The 25,969-nt window shown below is 40.3% G+C and overlaps 1 protein-coding gene across 12 annotated transcripts in view; it reads left to right on the top strand.

Annotated features, from left to right (window-relative positions):
• The window catches only part of TRIM37 (tripartite motif containing 37), a 117,350-nt gene that overhangs the window by 84,917 nt on the left and 6,464 nt on the right, over positions 1–25,969 (top strand). For 3 of the 12 annotated variants that reach the window (XM_055258546.2, XM_063628501.1, XM_055258541.2), the window contains 3 exons: positions 2,449–2,567; positions 11,622–11,738; positions 13,924–14,002. In XM_055258546.2, coding sequence (XP_055114521.1) covers positions 2,449–2,567; positions 11,622–11,738; positions 13,924–14,002 — 315 coding nt within the window. Of the gene's footprint in view, positions 1–2,448; positions 2,568–3,360; positions 3,474–7,438; positions 7,517–11,376; positions 11,540–11,594; positions 11,739–13,923; positions 15,198–25,969 lie in introns of those variants that run through there. The other 9 variants (XM_063628500.1, XM_063628502.1, XM_063628504.1 and 6 more) reach the window with 7 other exon arrangements.

The raw sequence follows: 25,969 nt of genomic DNA, 5'->3' as shown, positions 1-25,969 counted from the left end.
ACCTTATCTGAACTCTGCCTTGTACATTTGTGTGTGGTGGCGGGGGGGGGGGAGGTCAGCTTTTTTTTTTCTTTTTTTTTTTTTTTTTTTTTTTTTTCAGTCTATCCTACACTTGTCAAAGATGTTAGTGTTGGGCTATGTTATGTGTCACAGGCATTTATATATATTTTGTATGAAACAAAGCACTTACAGCAACTTTAACACTACTTTTCTGCTTTTATCTCACCTTTCTTCTCTCCTCTTACCAAAGTATCCTCAAAACTTAAAGTTGGAATTTCCCAAAAAGATATATAGTAGTTAACACATTTATCTCTGCCCTAGGAGACATAAACTCAAATCCCAGGCATGGCAATTAAACTATTCAAAAGATAGAGTGATTATAGATATTGGCTATGGATGTGGCAGATGATTAGCCATTAATATCCATCTGCTTATCTATTTTATGGATATTAAACCTATTTCTAAATTTAAACAATGAAATAGTTCTATTTTGGAGACTCTGAAAAGAATTTTACCTAAATTGGAGAACGATTAACACCCTTTAAGTTTACTTAATTTTATATAGTAAGGTCTGGCTCATTACCAAAACTACAAGATCAGTTGGTGGTTTAGCTTTCTGGCTCAAGTTTCAGTAGTAGAAAGGTGTTAAAATCACTGGAGATTATCTTGTCTTCCCTACCTACTACCTAGACTGATGTTTTATACATATCTTCAAATTAAAGTTCAACTAGCTCTTATATTTTATTTGCTATGGAGATATTTTTATCTGCCTTTAGTCATCACAATTAAATATACATGAACTTAGTTTTTTTTTCTAGAGTGTAAAATCCTGTACAAGTGTCTGCAGCTTGATCCTCATTTTGCAGTTGATTTTATCTGCCATCCTGGTTCATGTAGGTGCTGTCCAGCTCATGTCTTTTTTTTCCCTGCCTGATTTAAAGTAGTGTAAGCAAAAAGTTTAAATACTAATGAAAGGCTGGGCACAGTGGCACACGCCTGTAATCCCAGCACTTTTGGAGGCTGAGGTGGGAGGATGGCCTGAGCCCAGGAGTTTGAGAACACCCTGGGCAACATAGCAAGACCTTGCCTCTGTTTATTTTTTAAATAAAAATAAATATTAAATACTAATGATAAGTGTTTCAAAATGAAAGGAAAAAAGAATGAGTGAAAAATTTGAAAAAATTTGAAAAAATTTTTCCAAAATGAAAGGAAAAAAAGAATGAGTGAAAAAAGAATGAGTGAAAAAAGAATGAGTGAAAAATTTCCTCATCTCCCCATGACCTAGTTTTCCAACCCCCTGCCCACACACATTCATGCTGTTCTTAATTTTTCATATATGCTGTGTCTTCTCAGTTTTTGTGTATATTTAAGGAACTGTGACTATGTAGCTTTTTTAATACAAAAGATGTACTTTATTTTCTCATTCAATAATATCTCTCAGGCCAGGCATGGTGGCTCACACCTGTAACCCCAGCACTTTGGGAGGCTGAGGTGGGCAGATCACTTGAGGTCAGGAGTTCGAGACCAGCCTGGCCATCATGGTGAAACACTGTCTCTACTAAAAACAAAGTACAAAAATTGCTGGGCATGGTGCTGGACACCTGTAATCCCAGCTACTTGGGAGGCTGAGGCAGGAGAATCACTTGAGCCCAGGAGGCAGTGGTTGCAGTGAGCTGAGATCACATCACTACACTCTAGCCTGGGTGACAGAGTGAGAATCTATCTCAAATAATAGTAATAATAATATATCTCAAAAGTCTTTCCCTATTAGAACATATTATTTAAAACTTCTATTTATATTTATTTTTAAGTTAAAATTTTATTGAGCTAATTATAGGTTCACATGCAGTTGTAAGAAATAATGCAGCGAGATCCTGTGTACTTTTCTCCCCTAATGATAACATTTTGCAAAACTGTAGTACAATATCACAACCAGGATACCAACTTTGATATAATCCACCATTTCATAACATTTTTTTGTGAATATTTAGTGAAAAAAAAATTTTTTTTTTTTTGAGACAGAGTCTCACTCTGTTGCCCAGGCTGGAGTGCAACGGTGCAATCTCGGCTCACTGCAACCTCCGCCTCCCGGGTTCAAGCAATTCTCTGCCTCAGCCTCCCGAGTAGCCGGGATTACAGGTGCCCACCACCATACCCGGCTAATTTTTGTATTTTTAGTAGAGACGGGGTTTCACCATCTTGGCCAGGCTGGTCTTGAACTCCTACCTCAGGTGATCCACCTGCCTTGGCCTCCCAAGGTGCTGGGATTACAGGCATAAGCCACTGTGCCAGGCCCTTAGTGAAATATTTTCAGATAAAATTTGAAATTTAGTATTAAACACCAGAGCACGTACCCTACTTAGTTTGGTGCTCAGTCCAAAAAGAAAATATAGATTATTGTGTCACTTACTAGTTATATAAAAATATCAAGTTGTTTTCTTCTTTGAGGGTTAATGCTAAAGGAGGTCATCTGGAAGGACTGCAGATGACTGATTTGGAAAATAATTCTGAAACTGGAGAGTTACAGCCTGTACTACCTGAAGGAGCTTCAGCTGCCCCTGAAGAAGGTAAGGAATGATAAACTTACAAGTAAGCAGGAAATGAGAATTCTGTCCCCTTTTTGGTGGTGGGTGGTGGGTGGTGGTGGTGGTGGTGGTGGTGCTGTTGGTAGTGATAGGGATAGGGAGTGGTTGGTTTAACGGAAATGTTACTGAGATCTGCTATTCGACATGCTTGATCTGAACACAACATTCCTTGTGCCACTGAATTTGATTTGCTAAGATACCAAATACAGAGGAAGGCAAAATGGATAAGTTACTATATAAAAGGACAGGCCTTACTAGAACAGGCATTTGTATGGGGAACAAAATCTGCATATAGTTCATCTGTTCGGTCAATAAATATGTTAAGGCACCTACATACCAGGCATCGAATTTTTGCTAGATTTATTAATACAAAGTTGAATTAGATGTGTTCACAATCTAATGGGGAAGATATGCCCCAGAACAACTAATTAGAATAGTAAATGTTAAGTATTTTTTAAAGTCAGTCTTAAGTAGTGTCTGTAGATAGCTTTTTTTCTTCTTAAAGCAGCATTCCAAGTTTTGACCATTTTTTAAATCCTGTATGATGACTGACTCCAACTTGTTCTCAGCTGTACTTTCTAGTGTTTCTTTTGCATGTTCTTCCAAGTTCGTTATTGTTTATCTGAAAGTATAGAAGACATTTTGCAATTTGGGGCAACAGAGGTGCTTGGAACAAGGCTATGTGTATTGCCCTTGCTGTGTCCTTTATAAGTTGTTAGAAAAGAATGTCAACTCTCTTAATGATATTTGGCCTTGTAATTTTTTCATTTCTTAGTGAAACTCCGCCACCTTCCACCTCTGCACTCATTTGAATTTCAACGATTGATGAACTGTAGCTCAAAGCATACATACATGTGCCAGCATCTACTCAGCTGTCCTAAGAAGAGGGTGTGTAGGTGGTGTCATTTTCAGGTTTCTCAGTTAAAGAACACTAAACATTTTGGTTTTCTTAATTGGTGCTTCTATGGTGGGCAGCATTATTTCAGTAGAAGAGATTAAATAGAAAAGATTTTTGTAAATGATGTCTTTATTGTTAAAACATCAAGAAAGAAATACTATGATTGATGATCTTTATAGAATGGGCCTGTGGGGAATACTTTCTTTTTCTGTTTTTTGTTTTTTTTTTTTTTTTTTTTTTTTCCCCCAAGACAGAGTCTAGCTCTGTTGCCCAGGCTGGAGTGCAGTGGCGCAATCTTGCGATCTTGGCTGACTGCAGCCTCCAACTCCCGGGTTCAAGCAATTCTCCTGCCTCAGCCTCTGCGTAGCTGGGATTACAGGTGCCTGCCAACACACCCGGCTAATTTTTGTATTTTTAGTAAGAGACGGGATTTCACTGTGTTGGCCAGGCTGGTCTCGAACTCCTGACCTCGTGATCCACTTGCCTCAGCCTCCCAAAGTGCTGGGATTACAGGAGTGAGCCATTGCGCCCGGCCCCAGCCTTCCAATTTCTAACCCTGTGACTATTAAATGAGTAGGAGTATTAGGGATGAGTATTAGGGATGAGTAGGAGTTAGCCAGATGAAGACTGGTGAAAGGCCAGAAGGGAGACAGACAGAGGCCAGATCATGAAGAGTTACGTGGAGTGTCCCAGCTAGAATTTGAACTTTGTCATCTGAATAGGATCTAAGTTAGAAGTGACACTTTAACGTTTCTACTCTAGCTGCATTGTGAAGAATGGATTTGGGGGTGGGAATAGCGTATGTGGAACTAGGGGCAGGAAAATTGGTAGGAAGCATGGTTAGGTGAAATGATTTGGACTTCTTTATTTTTAATTTTTTATAGAGACTTGGTCTTGCTGTATGCTCAGACTGGTCTTAAACTCCTGGGCTCAAATGATCCTTCTGCCTCAGCTTCCCAAAGTGCTGGGTTATAGGCATGAGCCACCACACCCGGCCGATTTGGACTTAATTTCAGCCTCCAATTTATCAATTTACATTATCTCAGCACTAATTTTTATACATAAAATGGCTGATCAGCACAGAAAACACTGGACCTTTTTGACACCAGTTTCATTTCTTATTTAAAGCTAATTGACAGCTTGTCCTAAACTGAAGAAAGGCATTTACTTGGCCATAGTGAAGATCAGTACATTTTCCAAGTCTTTGAAAGAATGGAGTTATTCATGTGGGATTTAGAGTTAAATGGTCAGCGTTTTTCAGTAACATATTTTATCTTTATATATGGGGTGTTGTGCTATAAGTAGCATCTAGAACTCAATAAGAAAAATTGCTGTGAATGTGCAAATCAACGGTGACACAGAAGTACACCCTTGTAATTTGTTGGTATCTGAACAGCTTGTTTACCTCCAGAGTCCCAGGATAGACTGTGAGAAGGAGACTAACTGATGAGGCTGAGAGAAGGTAGTACAGGAGACAAAGGAAGCCCTGTGCCTCCTGTAATCAGCTTTGTTTCTCGAGGAGAATGCAGCCTTGCTCACTGTTGCCAGTATTATTCTATCATCAGCAAGAGCAAGTTCTCAGGAAACCCTTATATACCTATAAGCCTTAGTAGACAGTTGAATGGATTTGTCTTGTATCCATGCTTAGGAAAAACAAGACTCTTTATTTTAGCCGAATACAAAAAGAAGACATTCGGTGTCAAATCACTGTGGGGTTCTCTCTCTTTCTCAAAGAGAAGGTTGTTTGTACTGGCTGGGAATTTGGGACTACTAAAATGTCTCTTAATTGCTCTTAAGCATTAGTTTAAAAATAACTTTTTTCTTAGATACGAACATAAATAGGCCTTTTCCTTTTTACTGGAACCGTGTGGGACAACCCTTGGTTGTATTAGTCTCTGGTTTAATGATGTGATGCTGAAAAGGTTGACTTATTTTTGCTTTCGATTGATGACCTGCACAACTGTAGGTAGGCCAGTTTATTTCTTGTTCTTTGTAAAACTAAAGGCTTTGCTCTCTGAGTTCTTGCTGAAGTAGCACAAACCCCCTTCAGTTAAATCAGGGGTACTCAAAACACCATCCAGGGAAAAGCCTTGGCATGCCTGTTAAGAACCTTGCTGGTGGCCTCTTTAAGAGGAATACAAAGTCTAATGGCCTGCCGTTGCTGATCATTTAGGGTAATGATTAAGATGCCTTTAACAAAATTCACCGAAAAATTAACTGACTTGAACAAAAAGGAAAATTAACTCTTTTATATTAACGAATCTCTCAATAAGAAGGTACACCTAACTGTGGTAGAGCAGTTTCAGGATTAGAAAATTTAGCTGCTCAGTGTCATCAGGAACTTGTGTGTGTGTGTGTGTGTGTGTGTGTGTGTTGGAGGGTGGGGGTGGGGTTGTTTTATCTTTTGCCCTGCCATTCTGAGTGAGAGGCTTAGCTCTTCTCAGGGTGGTAAGACGTTTGCTGCAGTTCTAGACATCAGAGTCAGAACAGCATTCTGGGAATGGGAGAGGATTGATTTATTCTATGTATCTCTAGCAACAAGGAAAACCTTTCTCTAAGCACCCGAACAACTTCCTCTTCTATCTCGTCAGCCACTGTCAAGGAAAATTGGCCAAGTCCAGTTATTTATTTATTTATTTATTTTTTTGAGACAGAGTCTTGCTCTGTCGCCCAGGCTGGAGTGCAGTGGTGCAACCTCGGTTCACTGTTACCTCCACTTCCTGGGTTCAAGCTATTCTCCTACCTCAGCCTCCCAAGTAGCTGGGATTACAGGTGTCTGCCGCCATGCCCGGCTAATTTTTGTATTTTTAGTAGAGATGGGGTTTTGCCATGTTAGCCAGGCTGGTCTCGAACTCTTGACCTCAGGCAGTCTACCTGCGTTGGCCACCCAAAGTGCTGGATTACAGGCATGAGCCACCACACGCCCAGCCAGCCAAGTCCAGTTGTTTGGTCTCCTTCACCAACTCGTTCCACATGGCTATGTGGAAAGGGAAAATACCTGAACTATTGTTTCTGTATCAGGGTCCTCTTCGAAAGGAGAAAGGCAGATAAATTGTTGGTGACTAGAATACAAAGTGTCATCTGTACCAGGTGGTTAATGTATTTTCCATAGCATCTGAAATTTGAGCAACTTGATTTAAGGGAGTTATAACTCAAGTTAGCTTTACTGAGCACATACGTAGTAGGTGCTCAAAAAATATGGTAGATGATTGACAGAGTAATAAGATGCAGATTTCTTTTGCATTAACAATCTCTGAAGCTCCTTACAATTAATAGTATCTTGTAATTGCTATCATTGACGTCCAGCAATTTGTCTTTTTCTTTGCATTCACAAAGGTAGGAAACTTCCAGATCTTAGTGTTTGATAAAAGACCAGGTGTTTTCATGCAGGAATTTCTTCCTAGCATTTCTTGGGAAATGTGTATTTTTTTGAATTCTGAAAAAAATTAGCCAAGAAGTTTAATAAATGGAAAGCATTATTCTAATTGTCTTATTAGAATTAATTTTAACAACACAGAAACATTACTGATTTGAAGGAATCTACTTAGGGCAAGTTGAAAGTAAAAACTAGAAATACTGATACCTGGAATCAAAGGTTAAGGTCAACAAGAGCTCCTTGGAAAGAAGTGATTACAAATCAGTCCTCATTATAAACGTTGCCATTTTATGTGTGTTCATGGCCCTGTATGCGGCTAAGTAAATAATAATGAGTTTACACATGGTATACTTAATAAAAATTGAGTGGTGTTCCAAGAAAGATTTTGAAGCAAAATCCTTATATTGGCATTTTTATTAACATGTGATTCTGCACAGTACTGTAAACCTTGCTGAGTTCTAAATGTTACATTATTCACATACTACCCAGTAATACCCACATGCAGTCTAGCATTTGAATATTCACTATAGGCCTCAGTTCTTACAAATATTAATTAAATTTTTTTTTTTTTTTTTAAAGATACACATGTAGGCTGGATGCAATGGCTCACACCTATAATCCCAGCACTTTGGGAGGCTGAAGTGGGTGGATCACAAGGTCAGGAGTTCGAGACCAGCTTGGCCAATATGGTGAAACCCGTCTCTACTAGAAATACAAAAAAATTAGCTGGGTATGGTGGCACATGCCTGTAATCACAGCTACTCGGGAGGCTGAGACAGGAGAATTGCTTGAACCTGGGAGGTGGAGGTTGCAGTAGGCCGAGATCACGCAGTGGCACTCCAGCCTGGGTGACAGAGTGAGACTCCGTCTCAAAAAAAAAAGACACACATATAATGAATAAAGAGTTTGAAAAATGTATTTAATAACTTTTTTAAAAGAATAATGTAGATTTGGGGAATTCCAGAGAATTCCAGTTCATTGTTTTTGAATCCTGAAGGTTGGTATTTGTTGGGAGTTCAGAAACACTACTAATAAGAGGTCAAATTTGTGCCTTAAAGTTCAACTCAGTGCTTTAGTGTTTTCAGCAACAGTTCCATGAAGGGCCACAAGGTGGAGGTGGTACTTCACAGAACTAGCTAGTATTGGCCTCTTAACATTGTCTCTTTAATGGTCTCTGCTCTTTTTCCCCTACTTCATAAAATTGTTGTAAACTCTTTACTCTTTTAGAACAGGAAAGTTAGGTTTTTTTTTTTTTGTCTTTGCTGAAGATGGAGACGATTTCTGAATATTTAAGGCAGAAATAATGCTAACCAAACTCTTCTTGAAAACAGAAAAGGAAGAGTGTACCACTGAAGCCATGTGGGGTCACAGTTGCCTTTGTTGGAAGCTTTTTTAACTAAAGCAGATTTTATTTCTTTAAGAGTTAAAATACCCATTGATTTTTCCTTGAGTAACCTTTGGTAGTTTGTACCTATGAAAGAATTTGCTCATTTCATCTGTTTTTGGTTTCATGAGCATACAGTTATTTATAGCATTTTATTATATTTTACTGTTTATAGAATCTGTAGTTGATGTCCTCTTTCATTCCTGATATTGGAAATTTTGTTTGCTCTTTTTTTTGTTAGTGAATCTACCTCGAGGCTTTTTTAATTTTATTGATCTTTTCAAAGAAACACCATTTTGTTTCATTGTGGTTTTTTTGTTTTTCTGCTGATTTTATTATGTTTTTTATTATTTCCTTCCTTTTATTTGCTTTTAGTTTAATTTCCTTTTTCTAGTTTCTTAAAGTAGTAGTTTAGATTATTGATTTGAGATATTTTCTCTTGTAATATAAACACTTAATGGCATACCTTTCCTTTTAAGCACTGCTATAGTCACATCCCACAAATTTTGATATGTTGTATTTTTATTTAATTCAGAATGTTTTTTATAATTCTACAAAATTTTCAACTTTTTTCCTTTTACCTGCTGTCTCTCCTTTGTTATTTTTGCTATCTCTACGGCACTCTATTTGACACAATTTAGACCAGTCCCTTTATCCCCTTGTTTCTTAATTCTTCCTTCCTTCCTCTGTCCCTCAGGGTCTTATATTCTGTTGCCCAGGCTGGAGTACAGTGGTACAATCATAGCTCACTGCAGGCTTGAACTCCTGGGCTCAAGTGGGCCTCCCTCCTCAGCCTCCCTAGTAGCTAGGACAATTACAGGTGCGCACCACCATGTGCCTGGCTAATTTTTAATTTTTTAATTTTTTTTTTTTTTGTAGAGATGGGGCTTTGCTAAGTTGCCCAGGCTAGTCTCAAACTCCTGGGCTCAAGCAATCCTCCTGCCTCAGCCTTTCAAGTAGCTGGGACTACAGGCATGTGCCACCAGGCCTGGCTGATGAGCATTTTATCTGGCTTTAAAGCCCTTAAATAATTCCAGACATCTGTGTCATCTCATCATTGATGTTGTTGGTTGTCTTTTCCTGGTTTTTCATATGCTGAATAATTTGGGGTTGTATCCTGGACATTTTCATTAGGATTTTTTTTTTTTTTTAATAAGACTCTAGGTCTTGTTTTAATCTGCCAGTTTTGTTGTCATTCAAATTCAGGCTTCATCAGTATGCCTGTTTCTATTTACTTTTCAAAGTAAATAACTATGAATATCCTTAAATAACTATGCTACCCATCTCTCCAGGTTTTATTGCTACTTTCAGTGGGAAAGATAGAGTGGAATGTGCTTACTCCATTGTACCTAGAACCTTCCTTCCAGAGAGGATTTTACTTTTGCTTTATTCAAATAATACTAGCTCCTGAACAATTTTTATGTTAATTTCTTGAAATTTGAACCTCAACCTTAAATATCAAACCGAAATTAGGCACATAAATCTTACTTTGAATTTTGAGGTAAGACTTTTTCCCCCCTCTTCAGAGCCCAGTAGAAACAGACAAAATTCCTTGCTGTTTTCCTATGCCAGTAGGCAGACATTTTTCTAGTCTGTTCTTTCAATGGGAATTTTAGCATTGGCCAGGCATGGTGGCCCATGCCTGTAATGCCACCACTTTAGGAGGCCAAAGCAGGTGAATCACTTTAGCTCAGGAGTTGAAGACCAGTCTGGGCAACATGGCGAAATCTCATGTCTACTAAAAAATTACAAAAATTAGCCAGGTGTGATGGCACAGGCCTGTTGGGAGGCTGAGGTGAGAGGATCACCTGAGCCCTGGGAGGTCAAGGCTGCAGTAAGCCATGATTGCACCACTATACTCCAGCCTGGGTAACAGAGTGAGACCCTGTCTCAAGAAAACAAACAAAAATTTTAACATTATGCAGGGGGTGGAGTTTTAGTCTCACTTTCAGTTCTTCTATCCCAAGGCAGTGTTTAAAAATCCTCACAGGAAGCCGGGCGCGGTGGCTCACGCTTGTAATCCCAGCACTTTGGGAGGCCGAGGCGGGCGGATCATGAGGTCAGGAGATCGAGACCACGGTGAAACCCCGTCTCTACTAAAAATACAAAAAAAAAATTAGCCGGGCGTGGTGGCGGGCGCCTGTAGTCCCAGCTACTTGGAGAGGCTGAGGCAGGAGAATGGTGTGAACCCCGGGAGGTGGAGCTTGCAGTGAGCCGAGATTGCGCCACTGCACTCCAGCCTGGGCGACAGAGCAAGACTCCGTCTCAAAAAAAAAAAAAAAAAAAAAAAATCCTCACAGGAAGCTCTCCAGGGCAACTGTGGTCCCTGACCCACTAATGAACGTTCCTTATCCTTCTTTGTTTCTGACACTTGTGGATTTCCTTTCTGCCTTTTAATGTGCTTGTTCATTAAATTAATGTTTTACATTTATATTTTATCTTGCTATTTGTAAGGATTTGTAGCAGAAAGATTTTCAGGTTTTCTTGATTGCTATCTGCTGAAACAAATACTTTTTATAGAATTATTCTTTTAAAAATCAACTGATGTGGCCAGGCACAGTGGCCTGTAATCCCAGCACTGTAAGAGGCTAAAGTGGGAGGATCTCTTCTCAAGCCCAGGATTTTGAGACCAGCCTGGGCAACATATTATAGCAAGACCCTGTCCCTCCAAAAAATTTTTAAATTAGCAGGGCATGGTGTCATGTACCTGTGGACCTATCTACTTGGGAGGCTAAGGCAGGAGTATCCCTTGAGCTCAGGAGTTTGAGGCTGCAGTGAGCTATGATCAGGCCACTGCAGCCCAGCCTAGGGTGACAGAGCAAGACCCTGTCTCTCAAAAAATAAAAATAAATAAAAATCAACCGGCATACACAAAAAAATTAGATGCTCAGTTAGAATACAAACTAATTTATTATTAGAATTGCCAGAATTTCTAATATTCATATACCATGCGGATTTGTATAACACATTTATATTTATGTTTTAGGCTAGGGAATATAATTATTTCTGTAATGAATCAGGATTAAAAGAGTTCCTATTATCTCTTGTGACTGAAAAAAAAACAGTGTTTGATTTGGAAAAAAGTATTATCAGTATAATAAAATTAATGCTGGTTTCAAATGATAACTTTCAGGTACTGTGGAAAGGGCAGTTTTAAACTTTGAGAACAAAAATAAAACCACCGCTCTAAATAGCTAAAGAGAATCGAGGTTTGTGTGGTTACTTTTGTCTTTGTTTTGTTAGTGTTTAGTTTGTTGAATTCTTGGCATTCCATGTAAAATTCAACAGGAATCTCAGTTTAGCAGATACGGAGATTTCTGTTTCCTTTTACTTACAGTGGTTTCTTTTCAGAAACATGTTCTCCTTCCTTCCTTCCAGGAATGAGTAGCGACAGTGACATTGAATGTGACACTGAGAATGAGGAGCAGGAAGAGCACACCAGCGTGGGCGGGTTTCACGACTCCTTCATGGTCATGACACAGCCCCCGGATGAAGGTGCAACACATGATGTCATTTTACACAGATTAATAAAACCGCTGCTGCCGCTTCTCTTTCTTCTTCTGCTGCTGCTGCTGCTACTTCTACTTCTTCCGCTCTGCTGCTTTTGCTTCTTCTGCTTCTACTTCTTTTTTTTTTTTTTTAATTATTGTCATTTGTGAGACAACATTCTTTGGTAAACTATTATGGTGAGTACTGAAAGAACACAGCCGGTAATATTTGGCTTGGTTGCACCTAACGGGTGCTACTTACTGGGTAGAGACAGGGTCCACAACCTGCTTTTGTATAGTCTGTGACCTGAGAATGGTTTTTACTTTGTAAAGAGTCTTAAAAAAACAAGCAAAAGAAACAAAGAAGAATTTTCTTTGTGTTTCTTTTTTGTTTGTTTTTTTTTTTGCCCCGAGACGGAGTCTTGTTCTGTCACCCAAGATGGAGTGTCGTGGTGTGATCTTGGCTCACTGCAACCTCCGCCTCCTGGGTTCAAGCGATTGTCCTGCCTCAGTCTCCAGAGTAGCTGGGATTACAGGTATACACCACCACGCCTGGCTAATTTTTTTGTATTTTTAGTAGAAATGGAGTTTCACCATGTTGGCCAGGCTGGTCTCGAACTCTTGACCTTGTGATCCACCTGCCTTGGCCTCCCAAAGTCCTGGTATTACAGGCGTGAGCCACCATGCCCAGCCCAAAGAAGAATTTTCAACAGAGTCCATTTGTGGCCTACAATGCCTAAATATTTACCCTTCATAGGAAATGATTGCCAACCCCTGGGGAGATTTCAGATATTTGGGTTTTTTTCCTTTTCAGAGATTTTTCTAGCCTGCTGTAAGATAACTTTAACCTTTTAAAATAAAAATAACTTAGAAATACATGCAGATTATGAAATCAATTTTTATTCCCTCCTACCCCCAAAAAAGTTATTAGGAAAAAACAAGAGAAACCTGCTATTAATATTTTCCCTTGTTTTCTTCTGTTCTTATTTGCATTGCATGTCTTGTGTTTTTTTTTTTTGTTTGTTTGTTTGTTTTTTTTTTAAGACAGAGTCTTGCTCTGTCTCCCAGGCTGAAGTGCAGTGGCACAATCTCAGCTTACTGCAACTTATGCCTCCTGGGTTCAAGCAATTCTCCCACCTCAGCCTCCTGAGTAGCTGGGACTACAGGCACGTGCCACCACATCCAGCTAGTTTTTGTAATTTTTAGTAGAGACAGGGTTTCGCCATATTGGCCAGACTGGTCTCGAACTCCTGACCTCAGGTGGTCTGCCCACCTCGGCCTCCCAAAGTACTGGGGTTACAGGTGTGAGCTACCATGCCAGCCCTACCTAAATATTTTATAAATAGTTTTTTATTCTGCTTTTTTCACTTAAATATATTTGTATGTTATTTAAAATTTCATAAACTTCATTTTTTATGGCAACCTAATATTCTTTCATGTGGATATACCATAAGCATTCTGCTGTGAAGCAGTTTTCTGGAATACAGATTAATCAGTAAAAGGATATACTGTCAAGTTAGAGGAATACACATTTAAAGTTACCCAGAGGCCTTAATAATCAATCTGAACATTCCTCTGCAAGATATCCTGGAGTGACAACATTGTCAAGCCTATGCTAATTGTCTGCTTTATATTTTACATATTTTCCTGGTGTTCTGGTATCTTTTTCAATAAAGAACCAAGCATTTGATGATTTGTAAGTATTAAGGCATCTTTAGTAACTTCCTCTGCTTCTAAAAGAACTATCCAAATTTTGTGCAAGTTATTTGGAGTGCTGGTGGGTTTTTGTAGTGATACTTGCATGCGGAGTTTAATTGGCTTTGAAATATGTTTTATGTTTATAAGGTCTTGAATCTTGAGAATATACATCATTGCTTCTTGTTGCCTTTTTAAGCTGCCCCCAGATTGTCCCCAGGAGGACAAAATGAGACAATTCTTGTCATCTTTTAATTGTGGGTGTCTATTACACATTTTGTTTTTTTCTCCTTTATTTTTCCTTTGTGTTTGCTTATACCTGACTTAGATCACAAATTCTCTGAAGACAGAGATTTGTTCACAACCCAGCACATCTTTATCACTTAAATAACACATTTAGTAAGATCATTTAAAGACTTGGGAAGGAAAATACTCCCCTTGTTATATTATATGCTTTTAAATTTTAAATTATTTATTTATCTATTTTTTAATCATAGATACACATTCCAGTTTTCCTGATGGTGAACAAATAGGCCCTGAAGATCTCAGCTTCAATACAGATGAAAATAGTGGAAGGTAATTGCCAAATCAAGAGAACTGACTTGCAAGCTACCTTGACCCTGAATTTTGCTGTAGTTGGTGCTCAAATTTGTCATCAGTCAGATAATCAGATTTGGTCTTATTTTTTCATTATCTCGACCTATTGAAATAGTAATTTGGAAACTGTTGGAAGGTGGCACAGTTTAGTCTAAGACAGCAGTAGTACATGGGAAAAACAGTATGGGAAGAGTTCTTCGTAATGTAAGGAAATAACAATGTAGTTCTCTATTAATTTAGCAAATTTGTACATTCACAAAAGGCAGTTTGTCTACTACAGCAGAAGGCTGGTTAACTGCCAGAAAATGTACCTCCAGGCCCTGCATGCCGTCAGTAACCCGCCCGGCATTGGTGCTCTACTGTCTTTGGCTAGAGCTTAGTTGTGTTTAAATAATCATCTTTATATTTGGGGTTCTAATTACAGTTTAATTACAGTTCCGTTAGTGCCTGTAGATTAGTGAACAGAACAATTGCTTTTGAAGAGATTCTGCCCTGTAGACACTTTGTGTGAATAACTGAAGTAACACTAGACTGAATCTCCTTTTTGGAGTATGTATCTTCTCTCACTTGTTCAAGTACAGGCACACTGTTTAACCACATGGAATCTTTCTGTTGTGTGACTTCTACAAATGTAATTTTAAATGAATTAAGTCAACGTGGATTCATTACGTTCCTGGTCCTGTAGACACATGTAATATTATTTAAAATTCTTTCATTTTTTTTCTGCCTCTTACTATACGACTATAGTGCAACAAATATTTTAAAGCCCCCTTTTCTTCTTTATTTTCATTAGTTGTACATCGATTTCAGTGTCAACACATTTAAAGATTCATTCGTGTTGCACAGTGGCTTACATGAACGTGAAACTGTGATACAAGGTGTTCTATCATACTCATAATTAGCCCAAAACAGTTGCCAAACTTTGCCATTGTTCTCCTGCGTTTGTGTTTGAGCTGCTATATATTTGTGAAAATTACACTGAAAGTTGACTAAGAGACTATTGAAAAAGCATGAATAATTAAGTATCATGTGAGAGACATCTCATCTGCTGTATTTTACTTAGTGAATATTGTTCACTCTTCCGTGTCTGATGTCTTGCTGAATGCTGTGACTCATAGTTTACTTTTGTTCAAAATAGTTTGCACTTTTTGTTAATAAAATCAACTTGAGAAAATATGTCTCTGCTATTTATTAAATTGGGACCAGAAACCCCTTTTTTCTATTCATTGCCTCATTAGTAGTGTAGAGAAGATCCAAACATTTGATTGTTTTGTGTTTAGTCTCATGGTGAGGAGTGATGCCTAGCATCGATCCCAGTCATTCTAAAATTAGAATAAACCTGAAAGGCCAAAAGATTTTTTCAGAGACGATAGCTTTTAGTTCAGACCTGTTTGCTTTTAGGACAGGAAAGTAGTTTCTCCCTCATTTCCAAGCTATCTTATATACTAAAGCTGCTCCGAGTTCCTCGGTGATGTCGGGAACACCACTGTTTTCCCTCTTCCTTGATGTAGTCTGCTATGCTAAATTTTAGGTAGCAGAGAGGGAAGGAAGAGGCACAGGAGAAGAACCGGTTGCTCCACTCTCTGCTTGTCCTACTTTCTTGCTCTTTCTGTACCCTGATAGAGCCCTCAGCATGTTTTTTTATTTTTATTTTTATAACCTTTCCTTTTTTGCTGAAGAACAGTCTGCTATTACCTTGCTTCTGTATTTAGTATTTTATCTCAAGTTCATTCCTGGAAAATCTCTCCTGAATAGAGTTTTCTCTTAGGGCTAGAGATAAATTAATGCTTGTGTTGTCCGTGAACATGTCCTTTCTGGACAACTTTAACTACTTGTGTCATTGATCCTTAAGTAACCTTTGAGGTAGATGAGTTGTGTATCAAACCTGTCTGGCCGTGGAGCCTGAGGTTCAGGGAGGTTGTACGATTCTCTTCAGGTTCAACACCACTGGCAGGGATGGGGTGAACTGCTGGTCTAGTGCCTTTTCCACTTTATCTCACTTGCAGCAAAACCAACATTCTGATACCTAATAATTTAAAACCTAAAGATTATTCTTTTTTTAGCTTTTAATTTCGAGATAATTTCAGATTTGCAGAAGAGTTGCTAAAATTGTGCAAGAGTTTCCGTATACCCTCTGCCCAGCTTCTCCTTTTGTTAATGCCTTACATAATCACAGAACAATGATCAAAACTAAGAAACTATACTACAAGGCTACAGTAACCAAAACAGCATGGTACTGGTACCACAACAGAGACGTAGATCAATGGAACCGAACAGAGCCCTCAGAAATGATGCCGCATATCTACAACTATTTGATCTTTGACAAACCTGACAAAAACAAGAAATGGGGAAAGGATTCCCTATTTAATAAATGATGCTGGGAAAACTGGCTAGCCATATGTAGAAAGCTGAAACTGGATCCCTTCCTTACACCTTATACAAAAATTAATTCAAGATGGATTAAAGACTTAAATGTTAGACCTAAAACCATTAAAATCGTACAAGAAAACCTAGGCAATACCATTCAGGACATAGGCGTGGGCAAGGACTTCATGTCTAAAACACCAAAAGCAATGGCAACAAAAGCCAAAATTGACAAATGGGATCTAATTAAACTAAAGAGCTTCTGCACAGCGAAAGAAACTACCATCAGAGTGAACAGGCAACCTACAGAATGGGAGAAAATTTTTGCAACCTACTCATCTGACAAAGGGCTGATATCCAGAATCTACAATGAACTCAAACAAATTTACAAGAAAAGAACAACCCCATCAAAAAGTGGGCAAAGGACATGAACAGACACTTCTCAAAAGAAGACATTTATGCAGCCAAAAAACACATGAAGAAATGCTCATCATCACTGGCCATCAGAGAAATGCAAATCAAAACCACAGTGAGATACCATCTTACACCAGTTAGAATGGCCATCATTAAAAAATCAGGAAACAACAGGTGCTGGAGAGGATGTGGAGAAATAGGAACACTTTTACACTGTTGGTGGGACTGTAAACTAGTTCAACCATTGTGGAAGTCAGTGTGGCGATTCCTTGGGGATCTAGAACTAGAAATACCATTTGACCCAGCCATCCCATTACTGTGTATATACCCAAAGGACTATAAATCATGCTGCTATAAAGACACATGCACACGTATGTTTATTGCGGCACTATTCACAATAGCAAAGAGTTGGAACCAACCCAAATGTCCAACAACGATAGACTGGATTAAGAAAACGTGGCACATATACACCATGGAATACTATGCAGCCATAAAAAATGATGAGTTCATGTCCTTTGTAGGGACATGGATGAAACTGGAAACCATCATTCTCAGGAAACTATCGCAAGGACAAAAAACCAAACACCGCATGTTCTCACTCATAGGTGGGAATTGAACAATGAGAACTCATGGACACAGGAAGGGGAACATCACACTCCGGGGACTGTTGTGGGGTTGGGGGAGGGGGGAGGGACAGCATTAGGAGATATACCTAATGCTAAATGACGAGTTAATGGGTGCAGGAAATCAACATGGCACATGGATACATATGTAACAAACCTGCACATTGTGCACATGTACCCTAAAACCTAAAGTATAATAATAAAAATAAAAAAAAAATTAAAAAAAAGAAGTTAATCCTGGTTGCAATATTGTTTGCCAAACTACAGAATTTGTTCAGCTTGCACCAGGTATTTCACAAATGTTCTTTTTCTGTTCTAGGATCCGGTCTAGGATCCCACATTGTATTTTGTTACCATGTTTCCTCGGGATCCTTCAGTATATGACAGCTCCTCTGCCTTTCCTTTCTTTCATGACCTTGATATTTTTGAAGAGGATGTGTTATTAAATGTTCTTATTTGGGTTTGTCAGATGCTTTCTTAAATTGAGGTTATGCATTATTGGGAAGGCCCTTCTCAGTGCATCACATCAGGGGGGATATGATGTTGATTTATAAATATACATATATACACATACATACACACACACACATATATTTATTTTTTTATTTTTATTTTTTTCTGATGGAGACTCACTCTGTTGCTCAGGCTAGAATGCAGTGGCACCAGCTTGGCTCATTGCAGCCTCTGCTTCCCAGGCTGAAGTGATCCTCCCACCTAAGCCTCCCGAGTAGCTGGGACTATAGGTGTCTGCCAACACACCTGGCTAATTTTTCTATTTTTTATGGAGATAGGGTTTCACCGTGTTGCCCAGGCTGGCCTCCAACTCCTGAGCTCAAAGCAATCCCCCTGCCTCAGCCTCCCAAAGTGCTAGGTTGATTGCAGGCTAGATTGCAGGTGCACTGCTGGCCTGATGTTGATTTTTTTTTTTTTTTTTTTGAGACAGGATCTCGCACTGTCGCCCAGGCTGGAGTGCAGTGGCATGCTGACTGCAACCTCTGCCTCCCTAGTTCAAGCCATTCTCCTGCTTCAGCCTCCCAAGTAGCTGGGATTACAGGCACGCACCACCACGCCTGGCTAATTTTTGTATTTTAGTAGAGACGGGGTTTCACCATGTTGGCCAGTCTAGTCTCGAACTCTTGACATCAAGTGATCCACCCGCCTCGGCCTCCCAAAGTGCTGGATTAGAGGCGTGAGCCACTGTGCCCGGCCCTGATGTTGATACTTTTTTATTGGTGAACTTAACCTGGAGATTACTTGGTTAAGATGGTGTCTGTGAGGATTTCCTACTATAGATTTACGTTTTTCCCCCTTTGTAATTACTAAATATTTGGGGCAGATACTTTGAAACTATGCAGATACCTTGTTTGTATTAAACTTTTTTTTTTTTTTTTTTTGGAAGACAGGGTCTGGCTTTGTTACCCATGCTGTAGTGGTGCAATGTTGGCTCATACAGCCTCAACCCCCTGGGCTTAAGTGATCCTCCCACTTCAGCCTCCTGAGTAGCTGGGACTACAGGCACGCACAGTCACACCGGGATAATTTTTGTATTTTTTGTAGAGATGGGGTTCTTGAGCTCTTGGATTCAAGTGACCCTCCTGCCTCAGCCTCCCAAAGTGCTGCAATATAGGCATGTGCCACTGCGCCCAGCCAAAACTCTTGCTTACTAATTTTAGCACCTAGTAGTCGATCTTGCCTATGGGAATTATTACTGTATGTTTTAATGGTACTTTTCTAATTCACTAATTCTATGTTTTTTGTTAGAATGCTGTAAGGAAAAGTCCCTTCTTCCCCATTTTTGTAATTTTAGCTACTTATTTATATCAGCTACTTTATATATCTATATATGATGGATATTTATTTTGTTTTTGAGTTATGACTCAATACTGTTAATATTTTGTAGCTTGGCTTGTTCTAATTTTAGCCATTGGAAACTCTTCCAGATTGGCTCCTGTGCCCTTTTCATATGTCTCATTCTTGTTTTTTTTTTTTTTTTAAGCATTTCTTTGCTTTCTGACATCACAAGATGCCTACCCCAGCCATGGAATTAACCACTTCCTGAGGAACCATGGTTCTTTTTATTGGAGAATGCTATCTAGAAACAAAGATTTCGATGCCACATATTTATTATTATTAGACTGTCACTGCTTCTAGTCCCACTCAGTGGATAGATAGAAAATGTAAATTGGCTGAGTGTGGTGGTGCACATGTGTGATCCCAGCTACTTGGGAGGCTGAGGTGGGAGGATCACTTGAACTTGGGAAGTAGAGGTTGCAGTGAGCCAAGATCATGCCACTGCACTTCAGCCTGCGTGACAGAGTGAGACCCTGTCTCAAAAAAAAAAAAGAAAATGTATGGCCGGGCACAGTGGCTCACGCCTGTAATCCCAGTACTTTGGGAGGCCGAGGCAGGTGGATCACCTGAGGTCGGGAGTTCGAGACCAGCCTGACCAACATGGAGAAACTCCATCTCTACTAAAAATACAAAATTAGCCGGGTGTGGTGGCGCATGCCTGTAATCCCAGCTACTTGGGAGGCTGAGGCAGGAGAATCGCTTGAACCCATGAGGCGGAGGTTGCGGTGAGCCGAGATCGTGCCATTGCACTCCAGCCTGGGTAACGAGCGAAACTCTGTCTCAAAAAAAAAAAAAAGAAGGAAAATGTATATAGACAGCTGTTCCTCAGTATCTTTGAGGGATTGGTTCCAAGACCCCCTGTGGATACCAAAGTCCACAGATGCTCAAGTCCCTTATATAAAATGGCATAGTGTTTGCATGTAACCTGTGCACATCCTCCTGGATACTTTGTTTTGGGTTTTGAGACAGGGTCTCATTCTGTTGCCCAGGCTAGGGTACAGCTGTGCATAGCTCACTGCAGCTATTAAGTCTCAGGCTCAAGCAATCCTCCCACCTCAGCCTCTCAGGTAGCCGGGACTACAGGTGTGAGCCACCACGCCTGATCTCCCAGATACTTTAAATCATCTCTGGATTACCTGTAATACCTAATACAATGTAAATGCTATGTAAATTATTGTGCTATATTTTTTATTATTTTTTAAAAATAAATTCTGTCCATTGTTGGTTGACTCCATGGATGCAGAAACCAAAGATATAGAGGGCTGACTGTATAGTTACTCATGCGAATACACACATTTACATGTATTTCTGTACATATCTGTGTGTGTGTGTCAGTATGACTGAGTCTATATTGGTAACAGTTCAGCTCCGGAGGCCTCATTCTTGCCTTCCCTCTTATTTATAATACCTTTCTCTGACAGAAGCCTAGCTCTCAGCTACGATATGTACTTGTTCAACCCTAATATACAAGTAGCTTCAGAACCGTTGGCCTCCTGTGGATTCCAGGCTATGCCCTACAAAAAACAAATTTACCACCTAAAATACAGTGCTTGTATACAGTTCTTTTAGTCTTTAGCTTTTCAGTGTTGTGTCATAACATTTTTTTCAAAGATATTTAGGTCCTTAGATTCAAAATTACATTAGTTCTTTTCTTTCCCATTCCCTTCATTGTGATTTTGTGCTTCATTGGTGTAACAGTTAGGTTCATCTGTTACGGTCTACATTCTGTCCTCCCCCACATATCCTGGTTAATTTGTAAATTTACATACATTAAAATTCAGTCTTTCTGGCATACAGTTCTGTGGGTTTCAACAAATGCCATGTATCCGCCACCACAATACTATACAGAACATTTCAGTCACCCCCAAGATTCCCCTGTGCTGGCCCTTTATAGGTAACCACCTCCCTTCCCTGCAGCTCCTGGCTACCACTGATCTGATCTGATCTGATCTGATCTGTTCTCTGCCCTTTTAGTTTTTGCTCTTCCAGAGTCATGTAAACGGGATCACAGTTCGACCTCTTGCTTCGCAAAGTGCAGTTAAGTTTCACTCATCTTGTGTGAGTCAGCACTTCCTTCTTTTTTATTGCTGAGCAGTAGTAGTCCACTGTGTGGATATACCACTGTTTATTCATTTGTCCATTTGGGTTATTTCTAGTTTAGGGTGATTAGACTCTTGTAAACATTTGGGTACAGATTTTTGTGTGAGTGTAAGCTTTTATTCTCTAGAGTGTTACATGTTGTATTAGTCTGTTTTCATGCTGCTGATAAAGATATACCCGAGACTGGGCATTTTACAAAAGAAAGAGGTTTATTGGACTTACAGTTCCACGTGGCTGGGGAGGCCTCACAATCATGGCAAAAGGTAAAAGGCACATCTCATATGGTGGCAGACGAGAGCTTGTGCAGGGAAACTCCCCCTTATAAAACCATCAGATCTCATGAGACTTATTCAGTATTACAAGAACAGCACAGGAAAGTCTTGCTCCCATGATTCGATTACCTCCCACTGGGTCCCTCCCATGATACGTGAGAATTCAAGATGAGATTTGGGTGGGGACACAGCCAAACCATATATGCCTAGGGACAGGATTGCTGGGTGTGTAATAGAGAATTTGTCTGGCCTTTGTCCTAGTTCCTGGGAAGTGCCCTCTAAATCCTTGGCATTCCTCAAGTGATAGGAGTTATTTATGGTGGGCCTTGCTAGTGTATGCTAATGAGATGACTCAGGATCGGGGCTGGCTACACCAGAAATGCTGTGGGTGTCATTAGAGAGCTGCTGCGGCTCTGAACCACGTGATAGCCCAGTTCAACTCATTGCCAATGATTGTTATGTCTACATAAGGAAGTTCCAGTAAAAAATCTGGACACTTGCCGGGCACAGTGGCTCACGCCTGTAATCCCAGCACTTTGGGAGGCCGAGGAAGGCAGATTACCTGAGGTTGGGAGTTCGAGACCAGCCTGACCAACATGGAGAAACCCTATCTTTACTAAAAATACAAAGTTAGCCAGGCATGGTGGCACATGCCTGTAATCCCAACTACTTGGGAGACTGAGGCAGAAGAATCACTTGAACCCGGGAGGCGGAGGTTGCCGTGAACCGAGATTGTGCCATCGCACTCCAGCCTGGGCAAAAAGAGTGAAAGTCCATCTCAAAACTGGACACTAAAGCTTGAGTGAGTTTCCCTGGTTGAAAGTACTCTATTTATATATTTATATATATATATATATATATATATATATATATATATATATATATATATATATATCAGTGTGCCTGGAGAGTAAGTTGTCCTGAAGTCAAGGGGCCTTCACATTTGGGACTTTACCAGGCCTCACCCTATGTATCTCTCTACTTTAGCTGGTTTATTTGTAACCTTTTGTCATGAAACTCTGATCATAAGTGCATTTCTGAGTTCTGTGAGTTGTTCTAGTCAATTATCAAACATGAGTAGGATAGCAAATATGCCCAAATTTGTAATCAGCTGGTCAGAAGTGAGGGTGGCCTCAGGATCCCAGAACTTGGAGCTTGTGTCTGGAATGAGGGCAGTCTTGTGGAAGACTTTGCCCATAACCTGTACAGTTTGACCTAACTCCGGGTAGTTGGTGTCAGCACTCATTGCACTGAGTCATATGGTAAGTAGAATTTTAACTTCACTGAGACGCTGCCCAACCTCCACAGTGACATACCATTCTGCATTCCCATCAGTAGCACATGAGAGTTCCACTTGCATCTCACAAATATTTGGCACTGCCAGAAGTTTTTTAGCCATTCTTTTTGGTTTTTCTTCTAACCAACTGAGCTAACCAGCCATTTTTTAGCCATTCTAATAGGTATGTAATGATACTTGTTTTGCTAATATTTTGCCAGAAGTTTTTCATCTATATTCAGAGCGATACTGGTCTGAAATTTTGTCTTCATCTGATTTGGTGTCAGAGTAATGCTGACCTCATAAAATGAGTGTTCTATTTTCTGGAAAAGGGGGTGTAGAATTGGTGTTATTTATTTATTATTATTATTATTTTTTTTATCTCGGCTCACTGCAACCTCCACCTCCCAGGTTCAAGCGATTCTCTTGTCTCAGCCTTCTGAGTAGCTGGGATTACAGGCACCTGCCACCACGTGCAGCTAATTTTTGTATTTTTAGTAGAGACAAGGTTTTACCATGTTGGCCAGGCTGGTCTCGAACTCCTGACCTCATGTGATCCACCTGCCCTGGCCTCCCAAATTGCTGGGATTATAGGCATGAGCCACCCTGCCTGGCCTCATTCTTTAACTGTTTAGTAGAATTCACCAGTGTAACCAACTAGGAGGAAACTTTTTTCTTTTTCTGTTTTTTTTTTTTTTTTTTTTGAGACAGAGTTTCGCTCTCGTTGCCCAGGCTGGAGTGCAATACCGCGATCTCAGCTCACTGCAACCTCCACCTCCTGGGTTTAAGTGATTCTTCTGCCTCAGCCTCCCGAGTAGCTGGGATTACAGGCGTGCGCCACCACACCCAGCTCATTTTTTTAATTCTTAGTAGAAATGGGGTTTCACCGTGTTAGCCAGGCTGGTCTTGAACTCCTGACCTGGTGATCTGCCCACCTCAGCCTCCCAAAGTGCTGGGATTACAGCCGTGAGCCACCGCGCCTGGCCAGGAAACTTCTTTTTCTTAGGTGTGGTGTGGTTGGTATTTACCTTGCTTGGTGTGCTCTGATTTTTTTTTTTTTTCTTTTTTTTCTTTTCTTTTTTTTTTTTTTTTTTTTTGAGATGGAGTTTCACTCTGTTGCCCAGGCTGGAGTGCAGTAGCATCATCTCGACTCACTGCAACCTCTGCCTCCCGGGTTCAAGTGATTCTCCTGCCTCAGCCTCCTGAGTAGCTGGGATTACAGGTGTGCACCACCACACTCAGCTAATTTTTGTATTTTTAGTAGAGACAGGGTTTCACCAGGTTGGTCAGGCTGGTCTTGAACTCCTGACCTTGTGATCCACCTGCCTCAGCCTCCCAAAGTGCTGGGATTACAGGCATGAGCCACTGGGCCCAGCCTTGATTTTTTTTTTCTTTTGAGACGGAGTCCCGCTCTGTCACCTGGGCAGGAGTGCAGTGGTTCAATCTCAGCTCACTGCGACCTCCACCTCCAAGGTTCACATGATTCTTGTGTCTCAGCCTCCCTAGTAGCAGGGATTACAGGCGTGCACCACCATGCTTAGCTAATTTTTGTATTTTTAGTAGAGATAGGGTTTCTCCATGTTTTCCAGGCTGGTTTCAAGCTGCTGGCCTCAAGTGATCCGCTTGCCTTGGCCTCCTAAAGTGCTGGGATTACAGGTGTGAGCTACCATGCCTAGCCTTTTTTTTTTTTTTTTTTTTTTTTTTCTTGAGATGGAGTCTCGCTCTGTCGCCCAGGCTGGAGTGCAGTGGCGCAATCTCGGCTCACTGCAAGCTCCACCTCCCGGGTTCACGCCATTCTCCTGCCTCAGCCTCTCTGAGTAGCTGGGACTACAGGCGCCCGCCACCACGCCTGGCTAATTTTTTTGTATTTTTTAGTAGAGACGAGGTTTCACCGCGGTCTCGATCTCCTGACCTCGTGATCCGCCCGCCTCGGCCTCCCAAAGTGCTGGGATTACAAGCGTGAGCCACCGCGCCCAGCCTTTTTTTTTTTTTTTTTTTTGAGACAAGGTCTTGCTCTGTCACCCAGGCTGGAGAGCAGTGGCATGATCACAGCTTACTGCAGCCTCAACCCTCCAGCCTGAGTAGCTGGGACTGCAAGCCACACACTATGTCCAGCTAATTTTTTTTTTTTTCAGAGGGGGGTCTCACTGCATTGCCCAGGCTGGTCTTGAACTCCTAAGTTTAAGCTATCCTCCCACCTCAGCCAGCCAAAGTGCTGCAGTTACAGGTGTGACCCACCTCGCCTAGCTTTGCTTGGTGTTCTCTGAGTTTCTTGTATCTGTGGTCTTGTGTCTGTCATTAGTTTTGGAAAACTCTAAGCCATTATTTCTTCAAATATTTCTTCTAATCATTATCTTTCTCTTCTCCTTCTAGGATTCTAGTTGTGCATATTTTACACAGATACTGTCCCACAGCTTTTGTATATTACGTTCTGGGTTGATTTTGTTTTCCCTTCATTTTTTTCTGTTGTGTTTCAGTTAAGGTAATTTTTGTTAACTTCAAGTTTTACTGATTTTCTTTTCAGCAGTTTAGAGCCTACTGACTAGCCAACTGAAGGCATTCATCGTCTCTGTTATGGCATTTTTCATGTCTTACATTTCTATTAATATTTAATTATAGGTTCCATTGCTTTGCTATAATCACCCATATGATCTTGCATAATATCCACCATTTTTCTTAACATATTAACCATAATTTTTTTTATTTTTTATTTTTTTGAGAGAGTCTCGCTCTGTCGCCCAGGCTGGAGTGCAGTGGTACGATCTCAGCTTACTGCAACCTCCACCTCCCAGGTTCAAGCGATTCTCCTGCCTCAGCCTCCTGAGTAGCTGGGACTACAGGCGTGCACCACCACGCCTGGCTGATTTTTGTACTTTTAGTAGAGACGGGGTTTTGCCATGTTGACCAGGCTGGTCTCGAACTCCTGACCTCAGGCAATCCTCCCACCTTGGCCTCCCAAAACAATTATTATTTAAAATTCTCTCTCACTTCCAAAATCTCTGTTATCTGAGTCTGGTTCTGATGATTGTTTCATGTCTTCAGAATG

Source organism: Symphalangus syndactylus, chromosome 20 (assembly GCF_028878055.3).
Source record: "Symphalangus syndactylus isolate Jambi chromosome 20, NHGRI_mSymSyn1-v2.1_pri, whole genome shotgun sequence".
Taxonomy (NCBI): Eukaryota; Metazoa; Chordata; class Mammalia; order Primates; family Hylobatidae; genus Symphalangus; species Symphalangus syndactylus.
The sequence above is the reverse complement of the archived record's forward strand: the minus strand, read 5'-3'. Positions and strand labels throughout refer to the sequence as shown.